General features: G+C 43.7%; 1 protein-coding gene across 1 annotated transcript in view; it reads right to left on the minus strand.

The window, feature by feature from the left end:
- The window catches only part of SRPK1 (SRSF protein kinase 1), a 92,872-nt gene extending 77,716 nt beyond the window's left edge, over positions 1-15,156 (minus strand). Inside the window, 2 exon segments of the mRNA XM_038553848.1 lie at positions 14,568-15,078; positions 15,081-15,156. Coding sequence (XP_038409776.1) covers positions 14,568-15,078; positions 15,081-15,156 — 587 coding nt within the window.
- Positions 15,157-15,414: the final 258 nt, after the last annotated feature.

Genomic DNA, 15,414 nt, shown 5'->3' on the forward strand with positions numbered 1-15,414 from the left:
TTGAGTAAATTAAATACACAAAGATCATCAACGTGGCTCATGGTACCTACCAACACCAAACTTAATGGCATTGATGTTTGTACATCACTACTGGTTACAATTTCTATATATAGTAGTAAAAATATGTAGTAAGCAGAGTCTGGCTGGCTCAGTTGGTGGGGCATGCAACTATTGATCTCGGGGTTCTAAATTCAAGCCCCACATTGGGCACAGAGATTACTTAAAATAAAAAAATATTAAAAAAAAAAACCTATGTATTAAACATTCTCAAACTTCTTTACAAGCTATCCTAAAATACCCATCCATATTGTCCAAAGTATTTAAGCCACCAATAAACATATTACCCAAGAGCAACACATTACACCTGACTTTAATCTTCATCTACACAACTGAAAGCACATCATGACAAATGAACATGATTTTTCTTTTTTTAAGATTTATTTATTTATTTATTTATTTATGTATTTATGAGAGAGAGAGAGAGAGAGAGAGAAAAGAGACAGAGACAGAGACACAGGCAGAGGGAGCAGGCTCCATGCCGGGAACCCGATGCGGGTCTTGATCCCGGGACTCCAGAATCTTGCCCTGGGCCAAAGGCAGGCGCCAAACCGCTGAGCCACCCAGGGATCCCCCGAACATGATTTTTATTTAGCTAGCTCCTGCCAACCGACTTTTGTGTCCAGTGCGACGAATTTTCTCTGCAAAGGAACAAAGTATATTTAACTTATTTTGTGGCTTCTGATAACTTTCTGAAATCATTTTGTCAAAAGAGTTGAAAAACTAGATACTCCAGTCTACACAGCTGGTATCATGGGTTTTTTTCAAATTCCCAAAGTTAATTCTCCAGCAAGAGTACACAGAACCACAGGGCTCTTCCACAATTGTGTCTACTCTAACTTTAGGAAAGGGTACTTGAGATAGCATTAAGCCTAGGCCTATTAAGGCCTAACCCTCATCCTGTTCAGAATCTATGGCAGAGATTACAAACTCCAGACTAGAAGCCAAATTCTGCCCCTGAACTTTTGTTTACAATGACTGAAAAAGAAAAAAATAATCAAAATAGCTATAAACAAATAATCTGGAGAATCACATGAAAACAAAGATTTCCAGAGTCTGTTGAAAAATCTGAAGATGGGACATGTGGGTGGCTTAGTGGTTGAGCTTCTGCCTTCGGCTGAGGGTATCCTGAGTCCCACATTGATCCTGGAGTCCCAGGATTGAGTCCCACATTGGGCTGCCCACATGGAGCCTGCTTCTCCCTCTGCCTATGTCTCTGCCTCTCTGTGTCTCTCATAAATAAATAAAATATTTAAAAAAGAAAAAACAAAATCTGACGATCTGGTTACACTGGGCTCATCTCACAGGACGAGTGCTAAGAAGTCTTTTCTTCTTCAGATATAAAGGAGGAGGCCTACTCCACACATTCTAATAATCACTATCCTCTTTTGGCTTACTCAGAGTATGCTTCTAAGCCACATTCTAAAAATAAATCAACACAATTACAAATTACATACAATATTCATTTTGTTTTTATCATTATTTTTAAAAGATTTTGTTTGTTCATGAGAGACACTGAGAGAAAGGCAGAGACACAGGCAGAGAGAGAAGCAGGTTCCGTGCAGTGAGCCCAACGTGGGACTCGATCCTGAGTCTCCAGGATCAGTCCCTGGGCTGAAAGGCACTAAACCGCTTGGCCACCCGGGCTGCCCACAATATTCATTTTAAATTAAGAACACAGGTGACCCAAATTCTGTAAGACTTGGAATCTTTGGGGAAAAATGCCGAAGATGATGTAAAATGACAAATAAATCTGTGTTAACCAGGCAGTAACATAATTACACAGGAAGGAACTGGCCCAAGTAACTTTAAAACTCAGTTAATTTGGGACGCCTGGGTGGTTCAGCGGTTTTAGTGCCTGACTTCGGCCCAGGGCACGATCCTGGAGACCCGGGATCGAGGTCTCCCTGCAAGGAGCCTGCTTCTCTTTGCCTCTGTCTCTGCCTCTCTCTCTGTGTCTCTCATTAATAAATAAATAAAATCTTTTTTTTTTTATTTTTATTTATTTATGATAGTCACACACAGAGAGAGAGAGAGAGGGGCAGAGACATAGGCAGAGGGAGAAGCAGGCTTCATGCCGGGAGCCTGATGTGGGATTCGATCCTGGGTCTCCAGGATCGCACCCTGGTCCAAAGGCAGGCGCTAAACCGCTGCGCCACCCAGGGATCCCTAAATAAAATCTTAAAAAAAAAAAAAAAAAAAAAAACTCAGCCATTTGACTATACCCTTAGGGAAATATACCCTAAGGTTTAAAACAATAAAACAACAACAAACCATTAGCTTTCCTCAATAATCATATTGCTGGTGGTAGATTTGGCATTGTCATTCTGAGACTATTTTGTATTTATACTATGGGAAAAGGAAAACAAGTTAATCATGTAGACACTGTTGAAAACTAGGGGTTTTCATTGTTAGAGACTGGAGATGTAAAATCAAAGATTAAGGGAAAAGTCCCTGGGTCATTTATTTTGATTTTTAAGTATAACATGAACTCATTATTTTTTTTAAGAAAAGAAAAAAACACAACTTATTTTCTAGCTCCAATCACAAATAAGGCCTCGAAACAAAGTGTTTCTTCCTACTGAGTTAGTCATGAAGTGCCTAGATTGTGATCTTGAAAAGCCATTTCCCACTAAAAAGCTTCACAGAGAAAGGGCTATTTCCTGGTCTAGGCAGAAAATGTACCACAAGGTAAATATGAACAAATTGTCATACCAGATAGCAAAAAAGTTATCAAAGATGCCTTAGACTGAGTCAAATGGACTTTGGGGCTAGGCCATTGCAAAGGGACTCCAACTGGCCAAAGAAGGGACAATCACTAAAAATAACTATACATGCTACAAAATACATGAATACTGGGCAACCCGGGTGACTCAGAGGTTTAGCATCGCCTTCAGCCCAAGGTGTGATCCTGGGGACCCAGGATCCAGTCCCAGGTCAGGCTCTCTGCATGGGGCCTGCTTCTCCCTCTGCCTGTGTCTCTGCCTCTCTCTCTCTCTGTCATGAATAAATAAAAGACCACTTACTAAAAAAAAAAAAAAAAAAAAAAAAAAAAAAAAAAGACCACTTACTAGTATGATTCCATTTATATGAACTGTTCAGACTAGGCAAATTTAGGGACACAAAGTGGATTAGTCAGTGCCTAGGGTTGGAGGTAGAATACTGTTAGGGGGTAATGAGGAGTGACTGTTAATGGGTACAGGTTTCTTTTTGGGGTGATGAAAATGTTTCAAATTTATTAGATCATGGTGATAGTTACACAACTCTGACCAAACTAAAAACCACTAAATTATACATGTAAAACAGGTGAATGTCATGGTATATAAATTGTACCTCCATAAAGTTGTACCAGGAAAAAAAAAAAAAAACTACAATGGACTGAACCACAAATGTTTAAATCTGTTGAGTTTATATTAAAATAAATCTTTAGGGATCCCTGGGTGGCGCAGCGGTTTGGCGCCTGCCTTTGGCCCAGGGCGCGATCCTGGAGACCCGGGATCGAATCCCACATCAGGCTCCCGGTGCATGGAGCCTGCTTCTCCCTCTGCCTATGTCTCTGCCTCTCTCTCTCTCTCTCTCTGTGACTATCATAAATAAATAAAAATTAAAAATAAAAATAAAAATAAAATAAATCTTTAGGGCAGCCCGGGTGGCTCAGCGGTTTAGCGCCCCCTTCAGCCCAGGGTGTGATCCTGGAGACCAGGGATGGAGTCCCAGGTCCAGCTCCCTGCATAAAGCCTGCTTCTCCCTCTGCCTGTGTCTCTGCCTCTCTCTCTCTTTCTCTCTCTGTGCCTCTCATGAATAAATAAAATCTTAAAAAAAATAAAATAGGGCAGCCCCGGTGGCTAAGTGGTTTGGCGCCACCTTCAGCCCAGGGCGTGATCCTGGAGACCCAGGATCGAATCCCACATGGGGCTCCCTACGTGGGGCCTGCTTCTCCCTCTGCCTGTGTCTCTGCTCCCCCCTCTTATGAATAAATAAATAAAATATGTTAAAAAAAATAAAAAATAAATCTTTATTGATCACTATGGAGGATGCTAGGACTCTAATTATATGAAAACCAGAAATTATCAAATATATACCCTGCGTCTTACATATATTTAGTGTCTCTCTGAGTAACCAAAGGGAGGAGATAAAGTTTCTCTTTACAGAACAATACAATTAATAAATTAAAGAACAGAATTATTAACACTTTGCAACCCTAAATAAAATGGATCTAGGCAATAATCAGTGGTCGCTAACATCACAAAAAGTTAACCAGACAGCAGGTGTTTCCTAGTAGAAGTATATACATCATCATCTATGAAGCAGTCTAGCAAAAACAAGATGGCAGGAGAAAAAAAAAAATAAAAAAAAACATGAAGAACCTATAGATAAAAAGACCAAGAGAGGGCAGCCCAGGTGGGCTCAGCGGTTTAGCGCCGCCTTCTGCCCAGGGCATGATCCTGGAGAGCCAGGATCGAGTCCCATGTCAGGCTCCCTGCATGGAGCCTGCTTCTCCCTCTGCCTGTGTCTCTGCCTCTCTCACTCTCTCTCTCATGAATAAATAAATAAAATCTTAAAACAAAACAAAACAAAAAGACCAAGACTTTTCAAACAATAGCAATATAATGAATGACCTTATGAATCCTGATTCAAACAAAATTAAAATTTGAACCCTGAATGGGTATTTGATATTAATACCTTGGTGGCTCAGCGGTTGAGTATCTGCCTTCAACTCAAGGCATGATCTCGGAGTTCTGGGATCAAGTCTCACAACAGGCTCCCTACAGGGAGCCTGCTTCTCCCTCTGCCTAGGTCTCTGCCTTCTCTCATGAATAAATAAATAAAATCTTTGGGGGAAAAAAAAAAGACCGTGGTTCAAAAAAATTTTTTTAAAGATTTTATTTATTTACTCATAGAGACAGAGAGAGAGAGGCAGAGACACAGGCAGAGGGAGAAGCAGGCTCCATGCAGAGAGCCCGACGTGGGACTCGATCCAGGGTCTCCAGGATCACGCCCTGGGCTGCAGGCGGCGCTAAACCGCTGCGCCATCGGGGCTACCGGTTCAAAATTTTTAAGTGTGAAAATAATACTGTAGCTATGTTTAGAAAATTAAAGAGTTGGGGTGCCTAGGTGCCTCAGTCAGTTAAGCAACTGCCGTGGGCTCGGGTCATGATCCCAGGGTCCTGAGACTGAGCCCCCATCAGGCTCTCTGCTCAGCTGAGAGCCTGCTTCTCCCTCTCCCTGCCACTCCTCTTGCTTGTGCTCTTTCTCTGTCAAAAAAAAAAAAAAAACTTAAAAAAAAAAAAAGAAGAAGAAAGTTAAGAGTCTGTATCTTACATAATGATATGATATCTGGGGTTTGCTTTAAAATAGAGGAAAAAGGGATCCCTTTGTGGCGCAGCGGTTTGGCGCCTGCCTTTGGCCCAGGGCGCGATACTGGAGACCCGGGATCGAATCCCACATCGGGCTCCCGGTGCATGGAGCCTGCTTCTCTCTCTGCCTGTGTTTCTGCCTCTCTCTCTCTCTATCATAAATAAATAAAAATTAAAAAAATAAAATAAAATAAAATACAGGAAAAAAATAAATAAAATACAATAATAAAAAATAAAATACATAAATAAAATAAAATAAAATAAATAAAATAAAATAAGGGGGGCAGCCTGGGTCAGCGGTTTAGCACTGCCTTTAGCCCAAGGCCTGATCCTGGAGACCCGGGATCAAGTCCCACATCGGGCTCCCTGCATGGAGCCTGCTTCTCCCTCTGCCTGTGTCTGTGCCTCTCTCTCTCTGTGTCTCTCATGAATAAATAATCATTAACTAATTAATTAATTAAAAATAAAATAAAATAAAATAAAATAAAATAGGGGGAGTAGAAGGGAATAAGGATCAAACAGTAGCCATAGTTGGTAACTGTTAAAGTTGAGATGGTTACACAAGGGTTTTTTTTTTGCCATTTTCTTGTTTGTATACATTTGAAAATTTCCACAATAAAGCTTTTAAAAAGACAAAATGCTGCCAAGCCCTTCATTGGAAGTATTGCATTTCACAAATTCAAACACAAATAGGTCTCCCAACCATACCCATATGTCTGAAATCAAAATGCATCTTACAGTGAATGATCAGTTTTAAGTGGTAGTATTTTTCCTACGTGGTACATAAAATGGTGTAATTTAAAACTGACTGGGCAGCCCAGGTGGCTCAGTGGATCAGCGCTGCCTTCGGCCCAGGGTGTGATCCTGGAGACCCGTGATCGGGTCCTGCCATCAGGATCCCTGCACGGAGCCTGCTTCTCCCTCTGCCTGTGTCTCTGCCTCTCTCTCTCTCTTTTTCTCTGTGTCTCTCATGAATGGATAAATAAAATCTTAAAAAAAAAAAAAAAATAGGGCAGACCTGGTGGCTCAGCGGTTCAGCGCCATCTTCAGCCCGGGGTGTGATCCTGGAGATCCGGGATCGAGTCCCACATCAGGCTCCCTGCATGAAGCCTGCTTCTCCCTCTGCCTGTGTCTCTGCCTCTCTCTCTCTCTCTCTGTGGTCTCTCATGAATAAATAAAAAAATAAATAAAATCTTAAAAAAATAAAAATAAAAATAAGTAAATAAATAAAAAACTGCATCTCAAATTCAATGGGGAAAAAAAAGCCCTCCAAGATTACAAATACATCTAGTTATCTTCTCACCTTAGCTAAATCATTATTTGCATTGTACTGGAAATGAAGAGTTCAAAAATACCCTCTTGGCTATCCAAATTTTTTTTACTTGTATGGAATTAATTCAGTTACAGTCAGAGAAGCATTAAAATAATACGTTAGCCAATATAGGAGTCCTTAATCTCCCATTAGTGATAGAGAAGATCAGATGAACATGGAGCAAGAAGTCTCCCTAAGATGGAGGAGAAAAAAACATTGCCACAGTTATCTCACCATGTCAAAAAAAAAAAAAAAAAAAATAGTAAAAACTGAGTCCAGTTGACTAGCCTGTCTTTTCTTCATTTTTCATAAAGGAGTTTCTAAGTACCCACCACTTCGACACTTCCATAAATTGCCTGTTTCAAATATTCTAAAGGAACATAGTATTCTGGCAAGCCTCTGCTATTAATGGACTCTCCATTATACCAGAAAGACTAATGTAAACAAAATTTACCAACATTATATAAACTTACTAAGGAAGAAAAGAGGACAAGAAACGATTTCTGACAACTGCAATTCTAGAAATCCAATTTTGCAACCACATATTTCAATGGAATCACAAATATAAAACTTTATTTAATGATAACTGACACTGAAAATTTCAGATGAAAAGCAAAGGAAAAAACAGATTTGGGGCAGCCCTGGTGGCTCAGAGGGTTTAGCATTGCCTTCAGCCCAGGGCGGGATCCTGGCGGCCTGGGATAGTCTCAAGTCGGGCTCCCTGCATGCAACCTGCTTCTCCCTCTGCCCATGTCTCTGCCTCTCTGTGTGTCTCTCATGAATGAATACATACATAAAAAAAAAAAAAAAGATTTGCCACATTTAAAAAAAAAATCAATGTATGTAAAAAACACACTATAAATGAAATCAGAAAGGCTATCAACATTCTGAGAAATATAAATCTGCCACATGACAAAAGGTATATTCTTTTTTTTTTTTTTTAATTTTTTTTATTTATTTATGATAGTCACACAGAGAGAGGAGAGAGGCTGAGACACAGGCAGAGGGAGAAGCAGGCTCCATGCACCGGGAGCCCGACGTGGGATTCGATCCCGGGTCTCCAGGATCGCGCCCTGGGCCAAAGGCAGGCGCCAAACCGCTGCGCCACCCAGGGATCCCCAAAAGGTATATTCTTAAACAGCTCTTAAGATCAAGAAAATGATCAACAATCCAATATAAAAATGGGTAAAAGATAGGAGCAGCCCAATAAATACATCTCAGAAATGGCCCACCTTATTGTAACAGAAATTATAACAAGATACCTTATCAATTACCAAATTTGGGAAACTTTTTAAGTAACACTGCCCAGTTCTACTGGCCAAGCAGGATGTGCAAGAATATTCCCACTTCCAACCCTTTGCTTGGAACAGTCTTCCTTCATTCCCTACGTGGTGTTATCTTCTCAGTATGGCTTCAATTACCCTATTTTAAACTGCACCCTCCTCTCCACTTCTCAATTTGCCTTATCTTCCTCTATTTTTCCAACTTATTGCCTTACATGCCACGTAATTTACTTATTATGTACATTGTTTATTCTCTGCCCCCACCTCCATGAAAATAAAGTTTCCAAGGACAAAGATGCTCTTCCTTCACTGACATATTACAGGGATGGAAAACTGCTTGGGATATGGGAGATGTTCAAAAATTATTTGTTTAATGACTAGGAAAATCCAACTAGTTAATTCCTAATTAAACTAGTTAATGTCTCTGGAGAAAACTTTGTTTATGTTGTTAAACATAAATTTAAAAACCTTTATTATTTATTTATTTGTGAGAAAGAGCATGAGAAATAGGGAGAGTTAGAGAGAGAGAGGAAGAAACAGACACCTCGATGAGCAGAGAGCCCGACTCAGGGTTTGGTCCTGAGCCGAAGGCAGATGCTTAACTAAGCCACCCAGGCGCTCCAAATTTAAAAACCTTTAAAATGTACATACCAGTAATATCATTTCTAAGAATTTATCCTAAGTAAATAATCACTGACATGAGCAATGGCTATCCAAAAGCTTATTCATCTTCACTATGAATTGTGAAGAACTAGAAACAACGTATACTAGAACACTGAAAAGGATGTGGAATATTTAATGCTATGGTAGCTGGGGGGAAAAGTATACCCAATGATTCCATTTTTGTCTTGAGTATATGAATAATAAATGTTTGGGATCCCTGGGTGGCTCAGCCGTTTAGTGCCTGCCTTCGGCCCAGGGCGTGATCCTGGAGTCCTGGGATCGAGTCCCACATCGGGGTCCCTACGTGGAGCCTGCTTCTCCCTGACACAGGCACTGTGTCACTGACACTGCCTCTCCCTCTCTCTCTGTGTCTCTCATGAATAAATAACAAATCTTTAAAAAAATAATGTTTATTAATAGGCGCTAATATAAATAATGATATACCAATTAACAGAATGATGGAATACTAGATGAAGCTACTCACTGTGTCATGATACAGAATCATTTATTCTTCTTTTTAAAATTTTTTTAAGCAGGCTCCATGCCCAGCCTGGAACCCAACACAGGGCTTGAACTCACGACTTTGAAATCAAGACCTGTGGGGATCCCTGGGTGGCTCAGCAGTTTAGCGCCTGCCTTAGGCTCAGGGCGTGATCCTGGAATCCCAGGATTGAGTCGTACATCAGGCTCCCTACATGGAGCCTGCTTCTCCCTCTGCCTGTGTCTCTGCTTCTCTCTCTGTGTCTCTCATGAATAAATAAATAAAATCTTTAAAAAATAAAAGGAATCAAGACCTGTAAGCCCTGAGCTGAGATCAAGAATCGGAGGCTTGCTTAACCAGCTGAGCCACCCAGGTGCCCCATACACAATCATTTCTAAGCCTCATGAAAGAGGCAGACTTAAAAAAAAAAAATAGTAAGGCTATACTATAAAGAACTGATCCAAGGTACATTGTTAAGTGTAAAAAGCATCCAAAACCATTTAATTAAAAAAAAAAAAGTTTCGGGATCCCTGGGTGGCGCAGCGGTTTGGCGCCTGCCTTTGGCCCAGGGCGCGATCCTGGAGACCCGGGATCGAATCCCACGTTGGGCTCCCTGCATGGAGCCTGCTTCTCCCTCTGCCTGTGTCTCTGCCTCTCTCTCTCTGTGTGTGACTGTCATGAATAAATAAATAAAATCTTTAAAAAAAAAAAAGTTTCAAGTTTATGTACTCTACTAACTAGATAAAAATGTTAGACATTTTCAACCATCTTTTTTTTTTTTTAAAGATTTATTTATTCATGAGAGACAGAGAGAGAGAAAGGCAGAGATATAGGCAGAGAGAGAAGCAGGCTCTCCACAGGGAGCCCGATGCAAGACTCGATCCCAGATCCCGGGATCACGTCCAGAGCCGAAGGCAGACGACGCCCAACCACTTGAGCCACCCAGGTGTCCCCATCTTTTCTTCTTAATTTTCAATGTAACAATTAAATTTTTTTTTTCATTTTTTTGGAAAATTAGGAAATAAAGCCATCTCTCCTTTGACTCCATAGATCAAATATGAGCAAAATCACTTCTCCAGGTCAAATAATTTTACTACCAAATTTATACTAAACCCATGAAGTTCTTTAACTGCAAAGAAATTAAAAATTACTGTCCAAACATCCTAAGCTAAGTAATACAATCATTAGATAAGAAATCCATTCTGGAATTATGTTCCATAGAAATAATGCCAAAAGCAAACATAAAATGTGTTAAATTATAAAAGCTTATGGCAGATAAAAGCACACACCTATTAGTGTATATATACTGAAAACCAAATGACCAAAAGACAACAGAGAATTGTGCCCTTTTAGCCAGTAGGCCATGAAAGGGTACTTAAAACTTTACCCCAGGCATCCTGAGGTACTTTATTAAGAAGACCCAGTTTGCTCAGTTTCTACCTTGTTTGTCCTCCCAGACTTATCAAAAGGAACTGTCACTTGGAGATAGCAATGGTTAGTACTGAGGCCTTTGGGATGGATATATCAGACCCAGATATATGTTGGTAAAGAGTACAGTGTCTGAAAAAGTGAAATGGAGACAAAATTCTTCAAAATAGACTAGAAATCCCCAAAGTCCAATCTTTCAGCACAGTGAAAGAACCCAAAGGAAATACTAGAGAGCACTGACCTGGAAGGTAGGAGCCCTGGATCCCAGTTCTGATCCAACTACAAACAGCTCCAGCTCCGTGGACATATTATTTCATGTATGTAGTTTCTAGTTTTAAGATCTACGAAATTAGGGATCCCTGGGTGGCGCAGCGGTTTAGCACCTGCCTTTGGCCCAGGGCGTGATCCTGGAGACCCGGGATCGAATCCCACATCGGGCTCCCGGTGCATGGAGCCTGCTTCTCCTCTGTCTGTGTCTCTGCCTCTCTCTCTCTCTGTGTGAGTATCATAAATAAATAAAAATTTAAAAAAAAAAAAAAGATCTACGAAATTAGTAGACTGAAATCCTTTCCACTGGTACCACACCATGACTGACTAAATTACTAAGATGTGGTTACAGCTGTACTCCTAAGTTTTCTAAAATTCTTCATTTAAATGCTTAACTTGGGCAGCCGGGGTGGCTCAGCGGTTTAGCGCCACCTTCAGCCCAGGGCGGGATCCTGGAGACACGGGATGGAGTCTCATGTGGGGCTCCCTCCATGGAGCCTGCTTCTCCCTCTGCCTGTGTCTCTGCCTCTCCCTCTCTCTGTATCTCTCATGAATAAATAAATAAAATCTTAAAAAAATAAAAATAAATAAACGCTTAGCTTCTGTAACTTTTTAATCAGTTTTTGCCATGACTAAACTACCAGTCATAACAACATAGAAGACCATTTCCTTAACTAAATTTTCCAAGGTCAGATTGCTAAAAGTGGCAAAATCATAATTCAAACCAGATCTGACTCACTTTGAAGACCAAATTTATGGCATACTTCTTCCTCAGACCTTCTCCCTGACTAATCTAGTAACCAACTAGATTAGATACTAATCTTAGGGGATCCCTGGGTGGCGCAGCGGTTTGGCGCCTGCCTTTGGCCCAGGGCGCGATCCTGGAGACCCGGGATCGAATCCCACATCAGGCTCCCAGTGCATGGAGCCTGCTTCTCCCTCTGCCTGTGTCTCTGCCTCTCTCTCTCTCTCTCTGTGACTATCATAAATAAATAAAAAAAAAAATAAAAAAAAAAAAAGATACTAATCTTAGCTTGCTTTTGCAAAATGACTGGAAGTCCGGAATGCAGTCAGAAGTCAGGGAGCAGGGATCCCTGGGTGGCGCAGCGGTTTGGCGCCTGCCTTTGGCCCAGGGCGCGATCCTGGAGACCCAGGATCAAATCCCACATCAGGCTCCCGGTGCATGGAGCCTGCTTCTCCCTCTGCCTGTGTCTCTGCCTCTCTCTCTCTCTCTCTGTGACTATCATAAATAAATAAAAATTAAAAAAAAAAAAAAAAAAAAATTAGAAGTCAGGGAGCAAAGTCAAGTTACTTGAGTTAGGTGGGACTTGAACTTCCGACACAGTATTCTAACCTAAGTTAATTAGACATTTCAGGATCCCTGGGTGGCGCAGCGGTTTGGCGCCTGCCTTTGGCACAGGGCGCGATCCTGGAGACCCGGGATCGAATCCCACATCGGGCTCCTGGTGCATGGAGCCTGCTTCTCTCTCTGCCTGTGTCTCTGCCTCTCTCTCTCTCTGTCTGTGACTTAAATAAATAAATAATAAATAAAATATTAAAAAAAAAATTAGACATTTCAGCTACTTAAAAAATAAGAAAGGTAAAATTGTCAAGAAAAACTATTAACTGAAGACAAAAATAAAACACCTCTGAAACTACAAGTAAACAAGGGTGATTCATTTACATAAAGTTTCATATACATAGAACCTGTACAAGATGAAATATACAGTAAAACAACTGCTAGATTATCTGTGCTATTCACTTGCTTTTGTGAATGTAAATAATGAACACAAATTATCCAGCAGTGAAGGAAGGAGTAACAGATAATCCAAAACACATATATTTGGCTTTAGAAATAAAGCATACGTCTAAATAGATAATCCAAAAGTAATGAATATCTGGTGCTAAAAATATATTATCAGGGTGCTTGGCTGGCTCAGTTGGTAAAGCACACGACTCTTGATCTCAGGGTGGTAAGTTCAAGCCCCATGTTGAATGAATGAATGAATTAATGAATGAGTATCACCTAGATATATTTTCCTCCCAAATGACAGGTTATTCAGGTTAATACAAAATTAATTTCCAAGTGGAGAGACCAGGACACATCATTCCTAAACAATACAGAAAATAATGAAATTACCATCTCCCTACATCAGAAAATAAAACGTTTTATAACATTCACATCAGCTCCAGAGGGAATAACAAAACTAAGGCACATACAAAAAAAATGTAACATTTACACTCCCACTGGAGACAAGAACCAGGTTAGCTCCTCAGCTATTTCCATTAAACCAACCTGGGATTAAAAACTAGTTTTGGGGGATCCCTGGGTGGCGCAGCGGTTTAGCGCCTGCCTTTGGCCCAGGGCGCGATCCTGGAGACCCGGGATCGAACCCCACGTCAGGCTCCCAGTGCATGGAGCCTGCTTCTCCCTCTGCCTATGTCTCTGCCTCTCTCTCTATCTCTGTGTGACTATCATAAATAAATAAAAATTCAAGAAAAAAAAAAAACTAGTTTTGGAATAATCCATATGTGGATAATCAAGAGGCAAACACACACAAACACATGTAGATAAACTCACATTTAAATGCATAGGTTACCTACCAAGCACCTTACAAAATAAAAAATTTCGTAAGACAGTTGACAGAAATGGAGCAAGCGGTGAGGTCACCTACCACGTTAGCTACATTGATAAAAGTCATTAGGTGCTCATCTCAAACATTAGGTAGCCACCAAGACCCACACTTACACACACACCCCGCATGTGGGAACATTCAGAAAGGTAACCTAGGAAAACCTCAGAAACTGCTCCTTTTACCAGCTCAAGAATGAAGTTGTATTCAACAAGTAAATGGAAAAGGGTCAAGAAAATAATGCATTTCCCCCCTTCAATCCAAATTGTCTAAAAGACAACTTTCAGGACCCTCGGCAAGTAAACGCTGGTTTGAGCTAAAGTTCTTTAGACTAAGCCTCGCTGGCAGGAGCCCTCTACCGGGCGTTTCTCAGATGTGACCAACTTTTGTGTTTCCCACAGTAGCGCTAAACCACGGTTACGCATCCTGCTGATAAAACCGGACTTGAGGCACTTAACACCCCAAACCAGATTCACCAGCGGTGTGGCTAAAGGGCTCTCCCGTCACTACTGTGAGGCCCACTCCAGCAGGGATCCGCACCGAGCGCGAGGACTTAGGGTTTGGAGAGAAGAGCAGCAGCACCAGCCGCCGGCTGTGTCCTCAGTGGTCCGCCCGCACTTAACCCAGGGGGAAAGCTCCATGCCCTCGTCTACAAAAGACGGCGTGCGGCGGGCAGACCCCAATGCGGAAAATTCACTTTAAGAACTTCCCAACGGCCTACCGTGCTGACTTAGGGGTCCAGTTAGGACACCGGGAAGCAGGTAGGGAAGAGACCACAGTCCACAAACTGATCAGGATCAACCAGCCCCGCCGGGAGGCCCAAACTCGGGGGGAGCTGGGGAGCTAAGGCACCGGACGGGCTCCGGTCCTCCTCCGACAGCCCTGTCCAGCAGGCCCGGCGCCGCTGAGACCCAGGCCCGGCCCTCAGCAACACCAGCTCCGTTCCACACGGTTCAGGAGGCGCGACCCTCCGGGGCCACTCCGAGGCCATGCGGCCGCGGGGCGCCCCAACCCGGCGCACGTTCAAGAGGTGAAACCAGAGGGCAGGAGGTGCGGGAGGAAATCCAAAGAAGGAACGAGACTCACTTCCTTTGGGCTTTGTCCTTCTTGGCCTTGGTCCTTTTCTTTCGGGCCTGGAGCGCAAGCACTGCAGGAGAGAGGGATGGATGAAGGGCGACCGTGGAGGAAAGGAGCCGACCAAGGTGAGGGCGGAGACCCAGCAGGGGCGCGAGGCCCGGGTGCGGGGCCTGCCTGAAGGGCGGCTCCGGGGCGAGCGCCGCGGCTTCGGCCGGGCGGCGGGCGGCCCCCCGGGTGCACAGCAGCGCCCAGGCTGGGGGCGCCGGCGGGGGCCCGGGCCGGGTCAGGGGGCCGGCGGGCCGGGGTCTGCCCGGGTCGCCGAGCGTCGGGCCCTGCAGCTGCCCCAGGACGCGGGCCGGCCTGGCGGGGAACAAGGGGCGAGGGCTGCCGGCGCGGAAGGACGCCGGGGCTGAGGGGCGCGGACCGGCAGCCCAGAGGCGGGGAGTGAGGCGCGGCGCCACCTCAGCGGGGGGGCGCCGCACGCCCGGGGACTGGACCGCGGCGGTTAGGAGGGGCTCCAGCGCTGACCCGGACCTCGCCCCGCCGGCCGTTGCCCCTCGTGGCAGAGGCCGCTCCACCGCTCACCTTTCCGCTCCATGGCGAGACCGGTAACCGCCAGGCGCCTGCGCACTCGAGTGGCGGTGACTCCCGCTCCCGCCGCGGCCCAAAACCCAGCCGGCGCACACCCCGCCCTCCAGGCCCCGCCCCGCCCCGGCCCCACGACGGCGCGCGCCTGCGCGGTGAGCGCGGAGCCTACCACCTGCTCGCCAGGAGAGGGGGGGGCTGTACGGGACCGGGGGCGGGGAGGAGGGAAGAACTCCGCCGTGAATGCCGCACAGGTGCGGAGAACCGGCTT

This window comes from Canis lupus, chromosome 12, assembly GCF_011100685.1.
Source record: "Canis lupus familiaris isolate Mischka breed German Shepherd chromosome 12, alternate assembly UU_Cfam_GSD_1.0, whole genome shotgun sequence".
Classification (NCBI taxonomy): domain Eukaryota; kingdom Metazoa; phylum Chordata; class Mammalia; order Carnivora; family Canidae; genus Canis; species Canis lupus.